General features: G+C 43.4%; 1 protein-coding gene across 5 annotated transcripts; it reads left to right on the forward strand.

The window, feature by feature from the left end:
- Positions 1–2,861: 2,861 nt before the first annotated feature.
- Positions 2,862–13,601, forward strand: FUNDC1 (FUN14 domain containing 1). 5 transcript variants are annotated; one of them, XM_084843895.1, is made up of 6 exons: positions 2,862–2,907; positions 4,117–4,208; positions 7,334–7,490; positions 9,195–9,270; positions 11,371–11,499; positions 12,987–13,601. In XM_084843895.1, the coding sequence occupies exons 2-6, from the start codon at positions 4,193–4,195 to the stop codon at positions 13,062–13,064; spliced, it is 456 nt and encodes a 151-aa protein (XP_084700021.1). In that variant the 5' UTR covers positions 2,862–2,907; positions 4,117–4,192; the 3' UTR covers positions 13,065–13,601. The 5 variants fall into 5 exon arrangements, with proteins under 5 accessions (XP_084700021.1, XP_084700020.1, XP_084700022.1 ...); XM_084843894.1 differs by lacking the exon at positions 4,117–4,208; XM_084843896.1 differs by lacking the exon at positions 4,117–4,208 and having other exon boundaries at positions 9,195–9,243.
- The last annotated feature ends 7,460 nt before the right edge of the window (positions 13,602–21,061 follow it).

The following is a 21,061-nucleotide window of genomic DNA, read 5'->3' on the forward strand; positions in this document are numbered from 1 at the left end:
GAGATCCTGTGCGTTAAGAAGGGGGGCTGGTTTCTGTCTTCGTGTTTACCAGTCTCTTTCCCACAACAAACCCATTACTGTCTCCTCAGAAGACACTCCCATTGTGGTCAATGAGGTCCTGTGGGTTAAAATGGGGGCTGGTTTCCCTCTTTGTTTTCAAGCATATGTGTGTCTACTCGGAAGTAACTCCCATTGTGCTCAATGAGGCTTGCTCCTGAGATGCAGGTGCATCTGGACTTTCAGGAGAAAGTGGGGAGAGAGGGGGGAAGCCTCTCTTATTGGTTGAGCAAACCCCGCCAGTCAGATGATGTTCACTCCAACCCCCACCAGGAAGTATGTAGGGATGGCAGAGAATTCTGCCACAGACCCCAATGAGGCCAGATTCTTTGAATCCGGCCTCTGGAGTCCATGGCGGAACGGAGCATTTACCTCCACCTCCCTCCGGAATCCGTCTGAGCCAGCTCCTCCGTGCGGTGATCCCACGGAGCAGGCCCCGCATTGCTAGGGATACGGCCAGCCACCATTGCTGTGCCATATCGCTGGCTGAGTGAGGGCTAACCCCAGACACAAATGGCGAAGTGGACGCCATTTGTGGCTGTAAAACTGTTAGATTAACTTAAATGCAGCCATAAATGGCAATGGTGGCCAGCCATATCGCCAGCGATGTAGAGCCGGCAGCTGGCTCCGCGGGATCGCAGTGGGGAGAAGCCAGCTCAGATGGATTCTGGGGGGGGGGATCGCCTCCCCCCGTGGGCGGATTCTCACCCGGACCAGCAGGTAGGGAATCCGTCATCCCTAGAAGTATGTTCTGTGAAGCGATTTTTCCTGCTGCGGAGAATCTCCTTGTGGAACCCTGCTCATTGCAAAACCGATTCCTTTTAAAAAAATCCAGTACTCCTCCATTAGCTTCTCCTTCCGTTGTTGTGGAAACACGACCCAGGTTTTCTCTGGAGGAATACAGCGTTTTACTGGGTTGCGTGTGCTGCCAAAGGAGGTAATTGGAAATCTGTGAAAATCCAGATTTTGCCCACATCGCCTCAGAAAACGTCTCTGTTTAGATTGGCCCTCAGACTTATGCTTCCTAGGAGGAGGGCACTGGAGAGTTGTGGTGTTTCTTTTATAAACAGGTTTATTTACACTGTGCTCAAGATGAGGGCCTACAACATCACCCTTCCAATCGATCCCTACTTCCCCTCAGCTGCCTAGGGATCTGCTTCTCCCAGACAAAAGCAGATATTGCCTTTTGTCTTAGGTTCACCCTTCAGTAGCGTCACTTGGCTCCTGCCCTTGGCCTTGTAGAACGAGGGTTACCAGTTCAAGAGTTACGGCGGGGGGCGGGGGGATGCTCAATCTCTTTGCACTCAGAGACAGAGTGGTAAGGGACCTTGGAAGTAATTTAGACTGATCCCAAGCATATAACAATGTAGTACATATGGTGGGGGTGGAGGCAGAATTGTATAAAAGTGAGGGCAGAAGAAATTAGATGCAGACAGAACAACATTGTTCACAATGATCATTCACAGTACAGTTGGCTGCTAATAACACATCCTGGCACTAGATAAGGCATGTGGTATGATAAAAATCCACAAGATGCTTTGATGTATTGGAACACTTTTTGTTTTATTGCATTTTTTGCCATTTCTTGACTGTGTTGTCTTTGAGGGATTCTACTTTGTATTTTAGTTTTTTTGTAAACCACCCTGGAAATGTAGTAAACAGTGGCATATAACTCTTTAAAATAAATACTGAATGCTTCTCCCTGGTATGGAGCCAGATTACTAAACCGTTTATAGTAAACAAGTTTACTTATCTCACCACTTTTTGTCTCAACATGCAAAGTGTTTCCTAATGGAACACCTCAGGGCAGGATTAGATCAGCAAGAATAGGGCGAATATGGCAGAGAACCAAGGGCCTATTCGTAAACAGGCGTGGTGGCGGCGCCAGCAGCAGCATATAGAGGGATCCTTCCCAAACGAACTAGGGGAGTAGGACAGGGGGAATCTGGAGCTGTCACATCTGAGATTAAATCCACTGTGGATTTAAAATGAATCCACTGTGTCCTGTAGATGTCTGCAGTTCTTCTACAGCACTTTGAGGAGTTTTGAAACATGGGATAATCCCACATCAGAACGCTTCGTTTTCATTCAGGAGTCTACATTTCTCTACCCCTAACCGTGGCGGTGGTCCCTTTCCTAAGCATCGTGCAGACTGGAAGGAACCCTCCAGGTGCCTGAACAAAAAAGCACGGCAGCTTGGATAATTGTGAAGACGTTTAATTGAAGCCCCATGCGTTTCGGGTTTTAAAACCCCCTTTTTAAGGGCACTCTTGAAACCTTATTGCACTTTTCCAAGATTAAAAAAAAAAGTTGCAAAGTGCACATACCACAAAGGCTACTCATTTTGCAACTTGTTTGTTTTTTCATCTTGGAAAAGAGTGCAACAAGGGTGTCAAGAGTACCTTGAAAAAAAGTTTTTAAAACCCGAAACGCGTTGGTCTTCACTTAACCACCTTCACAAAGATCCAAATTGCAGTGCCTTTTTGTTCCGGCACCTGGGGGTTCCGTCCGCGCGGTGTTCTGGTGCCTTCCCTCTTCGTATGTTCGGTTTACTCTTTCCTAGGCATGCCTTGATTTCGGTTAAGGGAGAAAATCAAACTACAATCCCCATAACTCCCCGGGGTAGTTTCGCCGTGACGTCACCCCGTGACAGCCCGAGCCTTTCCAAGGGTCTCAAGAAAGCGCCCTCGTTTTTTCTTTCTTGTGCGCATGCGCCACTCCTGGAGCCCTTAGAGTTCGGAATCGAGGGCGGGGGGAGCGGCGCAGAGCGGCGGGTGGGCGGAGCAGTGCGGCAGCCTCCCCCCGCCCCCGTTGGTAACATGGCGTCTCGGAGGTCTCGCTCCGCCTCAGGTCAGTGGGAGCCCCATTTCTTCCAGGGCTGCCTGGTTCAGTTCCCGTGGTGCTCCCCGGGCCACCCGGCGCGGAGCTGGCTGGCGTTGCGTATGGCGCTTAGAGGCGCAGGAAGTCGCCGGTCGCTTTGACTTCGGAGTCGAACTCGCCCTCTTCCGGGGCTCACTTAGAACCTGTTCTTCTACCTAGCCGTAGCCGGCTGCTCTTCCCAACCTCCGTGCTTGCTCGCTACTCTAGAGTAGGCGGAGCTTGGCCAGAGCCTTTTCTTCAGGCGCCTTGTTGGCTGCGGAGAGAGCGAGCGAGCTCTGTTTATTTATTTATTTATTTATTTATTTATTTAAAGCGTTTTACCCCGCTGTTTAGCTAAGGGCGGCTGACAAAAACCAGTGCGTGGGTAGGAAATGTAAAGGGCAGGCTGTGTAGCAGGGGAGCAGGATCCCTGTAAGCAGCATCGCCAGTGGCGGGGGATGATGGGAATTGCAGTCCGCCAACACCTGGAGAGCCACACGTTCCCCAGCCCAGCTGCCTGGGAGCACCCTGGGCAAGGTGACACCTTGTCCTAGGTTGGCCAGAGCTCTTACTGGGATCCAACTGCTTTTTCCAGCAGGGATGTTTACTGCAAAGTCTTTCCCTGTTCAGTGGGTCTCACTTCCCTAGTAAGTTTGTTTATCCATAGTAAATTAGTGTGTTCAGGATTGTATATATGAAGAGCTCTACTGGATCAGGCCAATGGCTGCTCTGGTCCACTTGATGGCTCAGGGAAGCCTACAAGCAGATGCCTGAAAGCTATAACCTTTTCCTGCTGTTGTTCCCCAGCAACTGGCATTCAGAGGCATCTTGCTTCTGATCTTGGAGGTAGTGTGTAGCCATCATCACTAGTAGCCATCAATAGCCTTCCATAAATTTGTCTATCTCAGTGTCTCAAGTTGCTGCAGTGATACATTCTGTTTGCTGGAGGAATTAAGAAGAAAAGAGTTTGATGGTTCCAATTCTTTGAGGAAGCCAAAGAAGGTTAGGGCACAATCCTGTGCATATTTAGGTAGACAAAAGTTCCAGAAGAAGTTGTAGGACTTTTGACTATCTAAACATGCATAGGATTGCAGCTTTACTGTCTTCTCTCCCCACCCTCCCAATATTACTGTCTTTTGGTGTATAGCAATTTTTTATAAAAAGGTAAAGGTGTCCCCAACCAGTCGTGTCCGACTCTAGGGTGCGGTGCTCATCCCGATTTCTAAGCTGAAGAGCCAGCGCTGTCCGAAGATGCTTCCGTGGTCATGTGGCCGGCATGACTGAACACCCAGGTGCACGGAACGCTGTTACCTTTCCCGCCAAGGCGGTACCTATTTATCTACTTGCAATTTCTTGCTTTCGAACTGCTAGGTTGGCAGGAGCTGGGACCGAAGATGGGAGCTCACTCCGTCACGCAGCACTCGGGTCTCGAACTGCTGACCTGCCGACCTTCCAGTCTGCAGTTCAGCGTCTTAACCACTAAGCCACCGCGGCCCCTTTTGGTGTATAGCAATTTTTTATGGGTACACCTAAAAATGTAAGTGTGCATGTGACAGACAAGTTTGGGAGCATATGTATCATGCAGCGAACTTGTTTGAGACACAGAGAGGATTGGCTGAAGCTCCCTGCTGACCATGTGTCAGGTGGTAACCTTGGGTTTGTAGCTGCACTGTGTGTGAAATGGCCCTTAGGGCAAGGCTGTGCCATGGTTGAGGACGTAGCTTGAAGATGGTTATGTGTGAAAGGGTGGTCACTTGGTATACTGTGGATCAGTACCCTGTCATGTTTGCCCCTGTCAGGATGGTGAAGGATTGAAAAGGATATTTTAGTGGGTGAACCACTCAGAGAGCTTTAGCTGTTGGGCAGTATAGAAATGTAATAAATAAATAAAAATACGTGTTAATCTCTTGTTTGTGAATGCCTGTAATTATTCAAGATTAAGTAACATTGTATAAAAGCATGCTATTTTGTCTGTGTTTCATCTGTTCCTTTTTATTTCATCTGTTCTGTCCTTCATCTAAGGCACAGTGAGGCAGTAGCTGCCTGCACTCCCAATTCTATGTAGTTAGGGGTGGACGAAAATCCCTTACCTTTCGCCGAAGCTTGTTCGCAGTGGGGGGGAGGCGCTTCGCTGCTCCCCCCGCGAAGTTCAGGCCGGGGGGGGAGGCTTCCCGCCTCGCCCCGGCCGAAATTCAGGCCGAGGAGGAGGCTTCCCGCCTCGCCCGAACGCGAAAGTTAAAAAAAAACACACACAAAACGCCCCCTGATAGGCTACGTGACGATTAATGTAGCCTATCACGGCTAGATTTGCAAAGTCAGCCGTGATAGGCTACGTCAATCGTCACGTAGCCTAGCACGGGTGACTTAAAAAAAAAAAAACGCGTACGCTAATGGCGGCCCCCATAGGGAGCCGCCATTCCCGTTCCTTATTTGGTCGCTGTAGTCTACGTAAATCTTTACGTAGACTACAGTGACCAAATAAGGAACGGGAATGGCGGCTCCCTATGGGGGCCGCCATTATCCGTACGCGCTTTTTTTTTTTTTAAAGTCACCCGTGCTAGGCTACATGACGTAGCCTATCACGGCTGACTTTGCAAATCTAGCCGTGATAGGCTACGTTAATCGTCACGTAGCCTATCAGGGGGCGTTTGTTTGTTTTTTTCTTTTATTGTAATGGCGGCGACGGCAGCCGGTCGAAAGACCGGCTGCCGCTCCCACCCCGCTCGAACACCCGCCAAACCGCCGGCTGGACCCGCCGCCGGGAGGGACATTCGGCGAAGGTAAGTCCCATCCCAGGGGGGGTGCTGGGGGCGGGGGGGGTTCGGAGGATTTCTCCCCGAAACTTGTTTGGGGGGCCGAACACGTTGGCACTCGGCCCCCCGAAGTTTCACGGAGAAATTCTCCGCCATCCCTGTATGTAGTAGCATTTATTTTCTATTCCTATGGGATATTCCTATACCAGTAGCAGAAAGAGTAAATGGGGAAAATAGATGTATGGTCCATGCTGGTTTTGCTATTGCTTCCAAGAGCCGTGTGGGTAAGCAGGAGATCCACAGTTGGTGTATATGAACTGAAGATCCAACATTCTCCATAACTCAAAATAAACAATATTACTCTGCTTGAGCCTCTTGCAGCTGTTTTCCCCCCTAGTGCTTTAATTTTCCAGAATGTTAAAGTTGAGGGTTAGTGCCCCAACTAACTTATGCTTAGAATGGCTTAGGGAAGATTCTTTTATTTATAACTGTAAATATTTTAGGGAGATGTCAAGGAAATGTCAGCTGTGGAGAGTCATACTGCAAACTATAGATTATTTAGGGCCTATGTCTAAACCCACAACGTTATAGGTTGAAGGTTTTTTGAGCTGAGAGAGGATGTCAGCCACATAATATCTCTTAGGAAATAAGTGCTTGACAGTCATATTTTAAAGATCTGCTGTACAGAGAATGAAGGCTAGAGCTTCGTTTTAATTGTGCCTTGTTTGTTTCTCTTTGCTTTAAACGGTGTTAAAGTATCTATCCATTCTATGGCAGGATTGCCTGATCTTTCTCTCAAAATTGTGATAGTTTCAGCTTTCATTTTCTTTTTTTTTAAATGTCATTTTAAGGGGCTACTGAAAATATTGTGACAATCTGTCCACAGGAATGCTGTATATTTATGTTGCAATAGATGCCTATGGATCTCTGCACCTCTACCTTTGGGTTACACTTTCCTTCATGTGTACAACTTATCCTAAGGACCTTTTTTGCCAACTCTGCATCTTTTTAACACTGCAGAGATGTGTGCATATATGCCTGTTTTATAGTGCTTGTGCATGTGTGTTTTATGTTTAAAGGGGCTACATGAAGGCACTTGGTGAATTTGCAGGTCTTGAAATGGCCACAGAGCCTAATGGTAGGATGTGTCCAGTGATTGTACGTTGCTGAAACACACATGTCAGAACTGGAGAAAATGAAGGATGCTGTTTAATATATTCACAGTTAAATGTGTCCTTAATTGGTGTGCTAGTGTTTTGTTCCATGCATCCCTGAGAAAGCATTCTTGGGTTCAGGCCCCGTAGGGGAACATTTTGGATCCATTTATATAAGCATTCCTTTTTTAAATTGAATGGGAACTAACTGACCAGTTAGCTAACATTATTAGACGCATAGGAGGTTTTGTTGCTGTCCCATAATACTCTCAAAGAACACATTAAAATGCCTTCTCTCTGTCTCTTTTATCATTGTTCTTATTACAGAGAAAAAACAGTCCTTTTTGTATAGCTTCCTCAAGACAGCTGAATTAAAAAGTGTGTTTTTCTAAATCACTTTCTAAATGCTTCAGTTTGAGGTTAGCATTCTTGGATGCCAAGCTGAGAGCTATGTTTTCTATCTTGTTTTAAAATGCAGAGGGAGACTAACTTTCAATTTCTCTTTTAAAGAACATGACAGTGATGATGACTCATATGAAGTCCTGGATTTAACAGAATATGCAAGGCGTCATCATTGGTGGAACCGGGTGTTTGGCAGAAATTCTGGACCTATTGTAGAAAAGTATTCTGTAGCTACTCAGATAGTAATGGGTGGCGTAACAGGCTGGTGAGAACAGATCACTCTTAAATATTGTAATGTGCACTTATTTTATAGATGTAATCCATTTTCTTCTAAAAAATTTAAAGTGATGTATAATTTACCATTAAATTTCAAGGAACAGGCTTAATATTAATAAAAGAGAAGTCTCAAAACTTAGGAACATAGGAAGCTGCCTTATACTGAGTCAGACAGTTGGTCCCTCTAACCCAGAATTGTTGACACTGCCTGGCGATGGTTCTCCAGGTTTTCAGACAAGAGTTTTTCCAGCCCTACTTGGAGAGGCTGGGGGTGTGTTCTACCACCAAGCTATGGCCACCCCCCCCAATTCTTGCAAGTCTTGGAGAAGAAGTATCACAACGATTACCAAGTTTTTCAAGGGGGGCAATATTAATTATGAGTGGGGATTAGAAAGTTTGCTTTATTAGTTGCCAACATTGCAGCTAAGTTTTTTTTTCCAGCTGTGATTAAAGATGATGAAACTGGATAAGAGGTTAGTTGGCCTTCTCAAAAGATGATAGGGCACCTGGGAAAGTAGCCCCAACTGCTAAGGCCTCCTACTTAACACTGTCATAATTTGATCTAAGGGCCCACTTAATTTACTTCTGCCACAAGTCTTAGGAAAGCTGTAAGTGGCCTGAGAAAACAAAATCCATAGCAACATGTTTTTTACTGAGTAAAAGTGTGCCTGTGCTTTGAAACAGCCTTCCCCAACCTGCTGCCCCCTGGATGTTTTGGACTACAACTCCCAGCACTCCCAGCTGTTGGCTATGCTAGCTGGGGCTGATGGGAGTTGAAGTCCAAAACATCTGGAGGGCGCCAGGTTGGGGAAGGCTTTAAAAGGTAACACGACTGATTTTCTGTAAAATAAAAGCTGCTGAATTTCCCATTTCTCAAATGTATTCCTGATGGCAGAACAACATTCTTGCTGCATTTATATCTTTATATCCACACCTTGCTAGATACAGATCTGTATAAAGTAAGTATTATAACTTAGATTATTTTATAAAAATTAATACTAACTTTTTTATTTCAAAGTTTGTTGAATGAAACATATTTTTAAGTTAAAACATCCCTCTGTAGCATTGTAATGTTGCTGTTCAGAATGCAAAATATATTAGAGCTAGAGATGAAAGATTATTTGTTTCAAATTCACAATGGAAACAATATACATGAGTAGGCTGAAAGAGACCTAAAAGAATATATTGAAAATAGTGATGTAAGTTATATAATGACAATATAGTTTTCATACCTGGCAGCATCTTTATTCTGATCAGCACAGTCCATTTATAGAGGTGAATACATGAGTGACTGAATACATGCAATGACTAAATGTAATATAGTTTTATTCATCAGGAAAATAGATTCTGGCCTTGCATTTTAAAAGAACGCTAAAAATGCCTCTTGTTGGGAGGCATGCAGTTAGTCTCGTGTTGCTCTGTCTGCGTGGCCAACATTCTTTCATACCTCCTGTGCCAAGAGATTCTACAACTTTCCAACAGCAGATTATATTAATAGAGTAAGTTTCCAGAACCTGAGTCTTGGCTTGGAATGAGAATTCTGGAATATAGCAACCAATGGTCAGATCGTTCGCATTGCCTATTCTGTTGTGCATATTTACTTGGAAGTAAATGCGTAATAAGTATGCACAGACTGCCAACTTAATTTCTTTCTTTCTTTCTTTCTTTCTTTCTTTCTTTTTCTTTCTTTAAGGTGTGCAGGATTTTTGTTCCAGAAGGTTGGAAAACTTGCAGCAACAGCAGTAGGCGGTGGTTTTCTTTTGCTACAAGTATTTAATTATTTAATTAACTATTTTAATTATTTACAAATGCTGTAATTTGAATATAGATTAATTAATTGCTCTGAATCAGGAAGGGTGGTGGAGCCCATAGCTAAAGGGCAATTTATTGTGTTATTTATTTATTATTATTTATTGTTAATAATTATTAATAATTATTTATTGTGCAAATAATTTTTCAGAAGTGGGGAAGTGGGCCATCAAAAATAACTTATAGATCCCTCTGTACAAAAAAGTGTGAGGAGGTCTATGGATTTCTTGTAATTAGATGTTAAAGGTTGTGGCTGAAGAATTCTTTTTAAAACCGCGAGCACAGTTTTAAAATTAATTGTGACATCCAATGTTGTGCAAGTACTTCTGCTTGGGTAACACAACTTCCCTTCCCCTTACACCCTCCCTCATCTGTTCTGGAGGGTCCCCCAGCCCTCCAGAGCAGATTTAGGATGTGCAGGGGGGCTGCAAGGGCGGAGGAATCCATTCCATCAGTGATGTCCATTCTGTTGGTAGACAGACACAGTTAGATATAACTGTATGCTCAGTGACAATCCCAATATGTTCATTGTGTATATATGATTACACATCTTGAACATATTTATATGGAAAGATAACTTATTAAGATTTTTCATTTCTGATTTCATTAGAGATAAAATCAACTACTTGGGGGCATGTTTAAAGTAAAAGTAGATGTGCTGTAAAAGTTGTTAGAAACACAAGCCAAATATAGATTCAATATACAAATGCTGATTGGGTTAAGTGGCAAAAATGAGACTTTGGTGTTTATGTTTAATTGAAAAACAATGGGGGTTAAGCCCATAAGGATAATTTTAGCCTTTAAGAAATATTTACAGTTTCTTTGCTGTTTCAGTTTAAAGCTAAATTTAAAAGTTTAAAAATTTAGATAGACACAGTGACCTGGTTTGCACAACATGACATCCCATGAGTTAAACAACCCATGGGCTGTCAGGGGCTAACAGGAGAGAGCAGACATGCTGTCTGCAGCCTGCATGCCACTTCCACTTTTACTTAGCAACACATGATCGGCTCCTTTGTAGGTTGCTTAGCGTGTCATCTGAACCCAGACTGCTGGGTTGTGTAGGGGCTAATCAACCTAGCAGTTAACCCATGGTTTGTTGTTGTGTTAATTGCTGGGTTGTTTAACCCCTTATCAGCCCAGCAGTCTGGGCTTGGATGACATGCTCACCAACCTACAAAGGAGCCGATTGTGGGTTGCTGAGTAAAAGTAAATGGCGGGTGCACTGCAGGAAGCATGTCTGCTCTCTGCCACTTGTACCTAACCTGTTGCTCAAATTGGCCCATTGGGTTGGATCCAGACTTAGTCATGCTTAGAGTAGACCCATTGAAACCAATGGGACTTAGGTTAGTCACAAATAACAAGTCCCACTGATTTTAGTAGGTCTGCTGTATGTATGACTAAGTCTGTGGATCCAACCCAGTTATTTGTCTAGGGGAACGTGTCATGCGAAATGATGAAGGCGATCTCTCCTGTTGCATTAACCTCTGTTGTAAATGCATAGGCAACTCTTTAACAGAGTAATCCTACCTTGCACTGGTGGTGCGGTGGTAGTGGGAGATCTGCTTTAGAGTTAACACCACATCCTAGGCCCTGCCATTTGGTGTGGGCGAGGCAGGATGTGGGGGAGTTGCTTTTTTCTTTTCCCCTCCCACAGACTGCAAAGGGAATGGACTACACCAGCCACAAGGCTGTCAGCTGGTTCCTGGGGCATTTGGGGGAAACAGAGGGGCTTAGAATGTGACGTCTCTGTTCCTCCTCCCAGCAGCCCCATTTCCCCTCGCTCAGCTAGCGTAACTTTTCCAGTGGAACACCTATGCCAGCAGGGGGGTTGGATGGGCCAGGGGACTTCCAGCACTGTGTCAATCCAGCATTTCGTCACCACCAGCAGAGTGGCACTGATGCCTTTTCCTGAGGCCTCCCAACCACATTATTGGTGAGAGTAGGATTCCTACCTTAGTAACACAGAATCCTTTATATGACGATGAATTGGTTTTGCTGAATATATACAGATATGTTATACTCTACCTCATATGATGACTCTCTCCTACCTTTCCTAGATAGCTAGTCATAGTGGCTATGTACAGGTTGACTGGAAAAGGGTTGAAAAAGATGTAAATAAAGCAAAAAAGCAGCTCAAAAAGCGAGCCAACAAGGCAGCACCTGAAATCAACACACTGATTGAAGAGGTAAAATATGTTTTTATTTTGGAATTTTATTTCTGTGGTGGCCTTGCTGTAAGGTTTGTTAAGTATCCAGCATCATAATGTACTTGACAAAGTACGGTGTGTTAGTGGGTGAGCTGGCCCTTTTATCCAGGAAAGCGGGTGCTGAGTAGAGCTTTGGTCTGCCTGCTTCAACTGCTGTCTTTCAGATGGCCTTAGCTTTACTTGGACTTTAGCCAGAAGAGGAAGCCACAGCATCCCAGTATATAGGGCCTCTACTTGGGGCTGCTGCCTGACTCCAGCGTTCAGTGTCTGAAGGCCTTCTGACCCACCCTACAGTTTATTTTAATTTATTTTATTTTAGTTATTCAGTCAGTCTGACTATCATGCCATGTACCATTGCTCCAATGAGTCAAGTGTTTATATCCAGGAAACATATCTTAGAAATAACTTTTTGACATGACACAGAGGCCAGTGACACCCTAAAATGTTGTGGCATAAGCTTTCGCAGGCCAGTACCCACTGCATCAAATGCATTTGCCTGGCACCAACATTGTATTGTTTTAGGTTTCAGGTGAAAATGTTTTTATTTGCCTGGGCATTTTAACTTATTTCTAACTTTGGAATAGTTTTAAGCTGATTGATGAGTTGTTTTTATCATTATTTTTATGGATTGGGATTTCAGTGTATTTTATTTTTGTATTCTTATTTTTGTACACCACCCCAGAACTCACTTTTGTGGTTGAAGTGTAGTATTGATTTTTTAAAAGTAAAATGCATGTATTTTCCCCCATGCCAGCTTATACCACAGTACATTTGTTAGTCTTCTAAAGTGCTACAGGATTTTGTTATTTTTGCTGTAACAGGCTAGTACAGCTACCCCTCTGGAATGTGTATATAGAGTTTCATTATTTAAAGTAATTATGATTTTTAAAATTGAATGCTAGAAATGCCACAGGGTAGATTTCACCAGCACCCTCTATGGAAGCCATATTGAATTGCATGACTTATAATTCAAGGTTAAGGTGGAGTGTTCCTTTTTTTAGCAACATATCGCAACTGACACACAGCTCTGTATTTCATAGAACACTATAATATTGATAATGATGTTACTATAAAAAACACTCTTTAACTTGCAAAAGAGCAAAATCTCCAACCGTTTTTGCAGTATATTTTCTGGGTTGTATCCAGTGGTGTCATTCCCTTAGCATAAAGCTTTTACTGCTTGCAGAAACCTCATTTTTATCTTTATGCAAGAGTCAAATCCAGTCCTTTGATTCCACTTGCACAAGCCATTGTATAAGTGGTTTCACATCCCATTATGACTTCATTACGCTCGGAGTTGCTTGTGGTAGTTGAGCTAGTTGTTCTGCTAGTGCTTGTGCAACTATTTGTGGAACATGCAACCACTAGTGGAACAACAGCACCTCTTGTACTTTTCCCACTAGTGTTATGCCAGATATAACCCAGTGCATTTACATAGACTGTAATGAACTCTCTTTCCTTTTTAGTCAACAGAATTCCTGAAGCAGAACATAGTGGTATCTGGTGGATTTGTTGGAGGCTTCTTGTTGGGCCTTGCATCTTAGGGACATGCCTTTTGTCTTCCTGCTGGCTTAAACCATGGTAAAGAAGAATGGTAGCACAGTCTTTAAGCGAGGCAGTCTGAGTCGCTCACTCAGTCCTGAGCAAGAAGGATGGATTTGCCAGACAAATCGGAGTACGTTACATTTTAGGCTTTGCCTCCGTAAGCTTGGCAAAACAGGTTTGCTGAAAATTCTGCAATGTCTTCGGTAGCATTCCTGAAGAAGAAAAAACCTAGCTAACTTTTGTCATGATTTTTATTACTGTATCTCCATGTTCTCCATTCAGAATTCAGTGTATTTAATATTTTCCCTTTTGACTCTGCACTTTTTCCAGTTTAGCGGTATATACATTTTTTATTATTTAATGCTATCTCATACTGTGGTTAATAATGCCTATAAGTAAATGTGTAGGATACTGTGCTTCAAGCGTGAGGCGAGCCATCTTTAGAAATCACTGCAATAATTCTAGAATCTGTAATACTTTTTTTTGCAAAGATGAAATAACACGCAGTTGTGAACCCATTAAAGAGTGAAGATAGATCATTGGCTATTCTTTGTGTGCACTTTTATACTTTGTATCAACTTTCCCAGAAGGCCACGCCCCCTTCCCCAGCCCCAGCCTGTTTCCTGAACTACTGATTGCTTGGTGGTTTCCTGGTGTTTATGTAGTTTTCCTCATTCTAAAAGGTTGAAATGCCTCTCGTTTCAAGGCTTAGTTACGGATAGTAAGAGCTTTAAGCTAAAATATGCTGGGGGGGGTATTGTGGCCCACCCCTTTTGCTTTGGGCTCCACCTACCACTGGAATGTGGCCCCCAAGAGCTTATCCAAAATGGAATTTTGGACTGAAAGAAGTTCTGCACCCCTGGTATAAGGACTTGACTTCACTCCTGCATCTCTGGGCCTCCGGGTGTTTCATTAGCTTGAAGAGAGGGACCCCATTGTTCGTAATCATACACTCCTTGCTCTCAAACCACATGCACCTTTGTTTTAGCCCAAGTTATGTTCATTTGGTGAAGACGCAGCTCCAAGTTGCAGAGACCTCCTGTTTTCAGGAAGCAACTTAATGAGTGAAGATTTCTAGCATACTAAATCACAAGTTTAGGAAGTGCTTTGCTGTACTACAAGACTTCCTTAACTTGCTGAGCGAGGAGGGGGAGGATAAGTGTAGCATGAGTATGGAAGTTAATTAAGGAATTAAGTGGCAGTTTACCCCAAGAAGTATGTGGAAAGTGCTTCAGAAGGAAACTAGACTCTTGAGGGCATGCAGACTTGGAGTGAACCAAGCCTCTTCTGCCAAATGGTTTGTGCAAAGCAAGCAAAACCACAGGCCAAATTGTGAGGGTTTTTTTTTAATCTAGTGTTCCAGCTCACAGTGGTATAATTAAAGGACAACTTACCCACTCCCTTTTCTTTTGCTGCGCCAAGTTACCAGTGCTAGCTAAAACTAATGGAAAAATAAGAGCCATGTGATGTCTTTTGTTTGAAGGTTTTGTCTGGCTTTGTAGGCCACCTCATTCTGATACAGTTGATGACGGTCTGCATGTTGGCTCTTTGGGGTTTGGTGATCTGGTACTGTTAATCATTGCAGTTGCTCCTGTTGCACGATTCATTCTTCCAGAATTTCTGCTAATGGCTTTTTGTCTTCTCGGTTCCCCTCTCTCTGTCGGAGTCAGTCAGGACTCAGTTCTTGGCCACCACCTTTTCATTCTGTCAGTGCTTTCTCTTGGTAATCTGATTTATTTATTTTGGCCTGAAGCATCATTGTTACACTGATGATATCCAGCTCTATCTTTCTGTTCCCCATCTCTCTCTGTCCATACTAAGATGTCCAAATGTCTTGCAGCTATTTTGGTTTGGATCATCATCTCTAAATACAGAATTTGTTATCTCTTTCTCTCTAAACTTTCACTTTCACCTTCTTTCTCTTTCCATTAACAACATCACACTTCAGATTCAAAGGAATCAAAATAGATAATCTTCAAAAGGGGAACACAAGATGAAAGATTTGGGGTGAATCCAGGCTAAGTAAAAAAGAAAAGAAAAGAATGTGAATTCATATTTGCTATATCAGGTATTACTGTTTTAACAAAACGATCTGAAGGTGAGTTGAAGTTCAGTTAGAATGCACAAAAATGTTTGAATAGCACTGCATAATTATAAAACATGATTTCCCATTCATCGAATGTATAAAATAGCAATTTAAAGCTTGTTTTGACATCTTAAATGTAGGGGAGTTATTTCAGTGGCTCATAAATGCTTTAGGCTTCATAGCAAATTGTACTAAATATTTGAGTTGTTTTTATGAAGAAAATTGACTTTCAGTTTTGGTGAAACTGCTAAATGGTACTTATTTAACCAGTGGAATACTTTTTATTGCTGTCCCACTTTCTGTAGAATAATCAAAATGGCTAACATCACAAAAGTCATAATAAAATAATATGAACTTCTAAGTAAATAACCTAAAAGAAAGTGTTTAAGAGGATGGCAGCAGCAGCAATAAAGTCTTAACCACAACCAGACTTTTTACCAAGTGCAATAAAACCATCTTCACTGCTCAACAGAAAGTGAGCAGTGATTCAGCCAGGCAAACCTCTCTAGGAGAGGCTATGCCATACTCTGGGCACAACAACCAAGAAGACCCTCAGTATGCCCATACATTCACTGGTGGTGGTGGGGGGGGTACCCAGAGAAGGGGCTCCAACATATAACAGTGATTGCGCAGGCACATACAGGAGTGCTTCTTGAGATACTCTGGTCTCAAGCCATTTAGGGCCTTAAAGGTCAAGACCAGCCTCTTGAATTAGACACAGTTATTAGTCTGTTCTTGGTGAAGTAATGGATAGTAAATTGTGCTTTCATCATTGTCTATTCTTTTGCAAATGTCATTGCTTAATTCAAGAGCCCATGAATAGTTGGTAGAGCCTTTCATCCATTTGGTTAGAAAGGCCAGTTGTCTGCTGACAAATTATGACTTGTCGAGGCCATCTGGGAAGATTGCAGCAGATACATGATTTGAAATGCGACCAGTACATTCTATTTACTACTTAGCCTATCCCATTTCCAAAATAAGCCAACATATAATCCAGGCTCCTCAGACTGTAGGACACAAGTTTATTTGAAGCTCTTTATATAGCACCAAATGTCTCAAAAGGTTACACCATTGCAGCCAGAATCTTAACGGTTAAGAACATAAGAAGAGCCATGCTGGATCAGACCAAGGGTCCATTTAGTCCAGCATTCTGTTCATACAGTGGCCTACCAGCTGTTGACCAGGAACTAGGTAGCAAAAACAGATGGTGGGCTTGGTTTGGCTTGGTGGGTCGTAAGTTGTGCAGGTGTAGAATAGGTTAATATACCAAGCAAGTACAATGATTCTGTTCCATAACTGCTGTATATTCCTATTGTTTCAATGCATACAAGGTTTGATATTAATCATGACATTGGGTTGTATCCAGATTTAGTCTCGTGCGTTTGGCTTGGCAGAAATGGACTTCCCTGTTCCCTCTTCCCCATGGCAGCCTCTTGAGCTCCTTAAAAATGAGACATGGCCGATTGGGGACCCCGCTGAATGGGCTGAGCTGTGGTACAGGGGGAGGAAGGGGAAATATCAAAATCAGATGGAGACACCACCTGTGAGCAGAGCCCTTCCAACCACGGAAGGCAAATCCTGGATCCAACCTATACTATTTGGTTTTATTTGTTTTTTCACTTCATATGAAAGAAATGAATAGTCAAAATTTATGACAAAGGATTTTTTTTTGTTGCAATGTCTGTTTGACGTTCAGATAAGTACCTTTCTTTTCCTTGAGTGTGTATATCAATATTTGATGTTCTTTGCTTGTTGTGGAAAAGTGCTCCCATTCCTGTTGCAGTGAAAGAGAAGCAGGAATAAAATTACGTGGATGTTTTATCTTATGCCAGGCCACCACAACATAAGACACCTTAGGCCAATTGCAAGATCAACCCACACAGAGAAATTCCAAATATACACCGTGGCATATTTAAGCCCCACCCAACACCTCAAAAGCGGTTGTGGAGATGGGAGAATGCCTGCGTTACTACAGCTGCATTCACTCCTCCTATGTCTGTATTCAGAGGAATGAGGTGGAGTTAGTGCCAGTTTTTTCCAGCCTGTTGCAGCCAGTAAGCCATGCTGCACAGGCATGGCTCGCCTGTATGCGAGACTCTCTCACTGGTGTGAATTCATTGCTGGGAAAGTGAAAGCTTTGTGTGATGATGGTACAGCTCAGCTGAAGTAGGAAAAAACCAGGTTGGGGGAAGTCCAAAAAAAACATGATTGAGGGAATAAAAAGGGGGTAACAGACTGAGGTACTGAAACCTTTGGAATGGGGAAAAGGGGAATGAAGGATAATAAAGATGATGGTGTGGAAAGGTAAAGAGGGTGCTGAGGCAGCTATAGACTGGCAAAAGAGGAGATGTGGAGGTGCAGAGAAGCCAACTGAGTGCTCTTCCATATGAGGCTTTCCCTCCACATAGCATGTCAGGGAGAAGTCTAGAATAGAACTCTTACATCCAGTTTTCTATTTGGAGGGAAATGTTTCTGTCATGGAATATTCAAACACATAATCCCCCACCGGCAGTTTAAAGTGGTGCAGCCCAGGCTTACCATCTTGGTGAGAATTAGGATGTCGGATAGGGCACGAAAGTTAGGGGTAATATATTGGAATGGAGAACCAGAAAAAATGGGGTTCCAAATAGAGTTGCATGGTAGGGAAAGAGATGAGAGGGTTCAGCCTTGTGGTGGTGCAGAGAGAGAAGAATGAGAAGAGAAGACAGAGTAAGTGCAGTAGAGTAAGGAGAGAACAGGGATGTGCAAAACAGCAACATACGAGCACACTGAGGTTTTCCAAATTCCACTTCAAAGCTTTTTTCGATTTGTGTCTGTATCAGATTGTGAGCTTTGTTTTTTCTTTTCACATGAAAATTCATGCATTTTTGTGTGCATTTCCGCAAATGTACGCATCCATTGTGTGCATTCTTGAGATATACACATTGTTCTCCCACTGATTAAAGTGTGTTTGTGCATATTTTTCAAAGGTATGCATTTTTTCATGCACATTTTTCAAATGTATACATTTTTAACGTATTTTATTTATTCCATGAATCACACTGCAGGCTCGGAAAGGTACAGAATTCAATCGCAGACTGCATTTGGGGTTGCATTGGGTTCCAGAAGGTGTGAACGGGGTATATTCTGGCAAAACAAAGGCTGAAATGAATTTCTCATACATCCCTAGGAGAAAAGGGGTTAGGGTTAGAGAACGGAGGCTAACAGGGAATGGGTAAAGAAAGAGGGAGTTAAAAATGTAAGAATATGTTTTTGTAGCGAATTTAGCAATATAGTAAAATAAAGGTACCCCTCATCTTAATGTGAATTGTGCATCTTTATCTTGGGCTATCAAATCTATGTGGCCCAAGAAAGGCAATTTGTATGTCCAGCCTGTTTTAGGGAGGTGCCGTAGCTTAGCAGTAGAGCAGCTGCTTTGCATGCAGATGGTTCCAGGTTCAATCCCTGGCATCTCTAGATAGGGCTGGAAAAACCCTGCCTGAAACCTTGGAGAGCAGCTGCCGGTCAGTATTGACAATATTGGGCAGATGGACCGATGGTCTAAGGCAGATTTCTGTGTTTCTACTATTAAAAGTAATCAGGAAACATGTTACTCAGTACGTTTATAGGTTTATAAGGTACGTAGAAAACTAGGGGGAATAGTCAGCATTTCCCATCATAGCAAATACTTGCATTGACTTTATTCCCACTTGATGTCACTTAACAACGTAAATGGATTTTCACACCTTCACCTACTTTTTAATATAAAAAGGTAAAGGTGTCCCCAACCAGTCATGTCCGACTCTAGGGTGCGGTGCTCATCCCCGTTTCTAAGCCGAAGAGCCAGCGCTGTCCGAAGACGCTTCCGTGGTCATGTGGCTGGCATGACTGAACACCCAGGTGCACGGAACGCTGTTACCTTTCCCGCCGAGGCGGTACCTATTTATCTACTTGCAATTTCTTGCTTTCGAACTGCTAGGTTGGCAGGAGCTGGGGCTGAAGACGGGAGCTCACTCCGTCACGCAGCACTCGGGTCTCGAACTGCTGACCTGCCGACCTTCCAGTCTGCAGTTCAGCGTCTTAACCACTAAGCCACCACGGCCCCTATACTTTTTAATATACATGACTGAAATTAATTTATACAAGAAGGTAGTGGAGTGGAGTGGATGCAATAGTGTTCATAAGTGACAATCCTGTATCAACTGTAGACCCCAGGCCTCGTGCTGCGAACCACACAGATCCTCATTTTTCTGCCTGCTTTTCCTTTAGACAGTGGTTGGAATGTTAGTCAGGTTTCCAACTATTAAGAATGACAAAACAGGTAAAGCAATATCCTTTATTGGAGCTCCATCCTGAGAAGGTTGTTGAGTAATAAATACCTGTCTTTCCAAGTTCTTTAAAACCTATGAAGTGCACATTTTAAAACAAAAGATAGACATCTAAATACCAATAACAATGAAATCAATGATTTCCAAATACAAGACATCCCAGGAGTATAAAGTTGCAGGAACAGGAAACTACTGAATATAGAGATTTAAGTGTTCAGTGTTGTTTGCCTGGCATTGTAACTGCAAAAGCAGCAGTACCCCAAGAACTGGAATATGTTTTCTTGGGGAGGAAGTGGGATTTGGAAAGACATTGTAATTGAATTTGAGTAAATAGGCAGTTTGTACTACTAGGAGCTAATGAAGCACCAGGATTAGGTTTATCACTATTATCCTACAGAGCTACAACATTGAAAGAGTTCACAAAGCTTTCAATTAACATTTGTTTCTTAACCTTCCTCCAAGGAGCTCAGTGGTTACTGTAGCACATCCCTGTGAGCTAGGCCAAGATGCAGTGGTGAATCCAAAGCAGCAGTATCTCTGAGCAAGGATGTGAAACTAGGTTTCCCACATTCAAACCCTATTCTACACCATCCAGGCTGCCTAATAATGGAATGAACTTTGTCTTTCACACTCCGTCTGTCGGTCTGTACACACGCACACACACACACACACACACACACACACAGACACGGGGTGTTGAACCTCTTTCAGTCTGAGGGCCAAATTCCATTTCAGAGAAGCTCTTGGGGCCGCATTACAGTGGTGGGCAGGGCCAAAGGCAAAAGGAGTGGAGGCAAAATACCAAAAATACTGGTATATTTTAGCTTATAACTAAATCTTAGGAGAGGCATTTCAACCTTTTAGAATGGGCGGGGGGGGGGTGCCAAAAGCCAGGAAACCACCAAGGGATTGGTGGTTGGGGAGACTGGGTGGGGCCAGGGCTAGTTAGGCCAGAGTTGGACCTTGGTCCTGAGGTTCTATACCCCTGAACCCACATGTGTCTGTATCTGATAGGAACGGAGTGGGGATGTGGTGAGGCCTAGAGTGGTCACTTACGCAACACCAAAAAGGAAATGCCTCACAAAAAAGAGGACATAGATTGTCATGGAGGAGAAGGCTACCGATGGCTACTAGTCCTGATGGCCATGTGCTACCTCCAGTACCAGAGACAGGGAGCGTATGTACACCAGTTGCTGGGGAACATGGGTGGGAGGGAGCTGTTGTGCTCATGTCCTGCTTGTGGATTCCTGGTCGACCGCTGTGTGAACAGAATGCTGGACTAGATGGACCCTTGATCTGATCCAGCATGGCTCTTCTTATGTTCTTATCCTCTGGTCTAGTCTTTCCACCTTTCTTCCCCTTGGCTTCTACATACCAGTCATGAGGGAAAGAAATGGGTTCCTGACAGGGTCTACACACTCACCATCAGTCCTTACTAACATTCCTGAACAACAGTATGAAATGAAGCTCTTGGCTGAAAAACCACTCAGTGGAGAGCTGTTCCTTTTGTACTACTGGTAAGGTGAACATACATGTGAAAGTAGAAGGATGCATCTGTCATCCCATATTCCAAATGTTTAGGGGTTGGAAGGGAAAAGAATCT

Source organism: Heloderma suspectum, chromosome 3, assembly GCF_057233095.1.
Source record: "Heloderma suspectum isolate Gila_16-S chromosome 3, 16-S_ref, whole genome shotgun sequence".
Taxonomy (NCBI): domain Eukaryota; kingdom Metazoa; phylum Chordata; class Lepidosauria; order Squamata; family Helodermatidae; genus Heloderma; species Heloderma suspectum.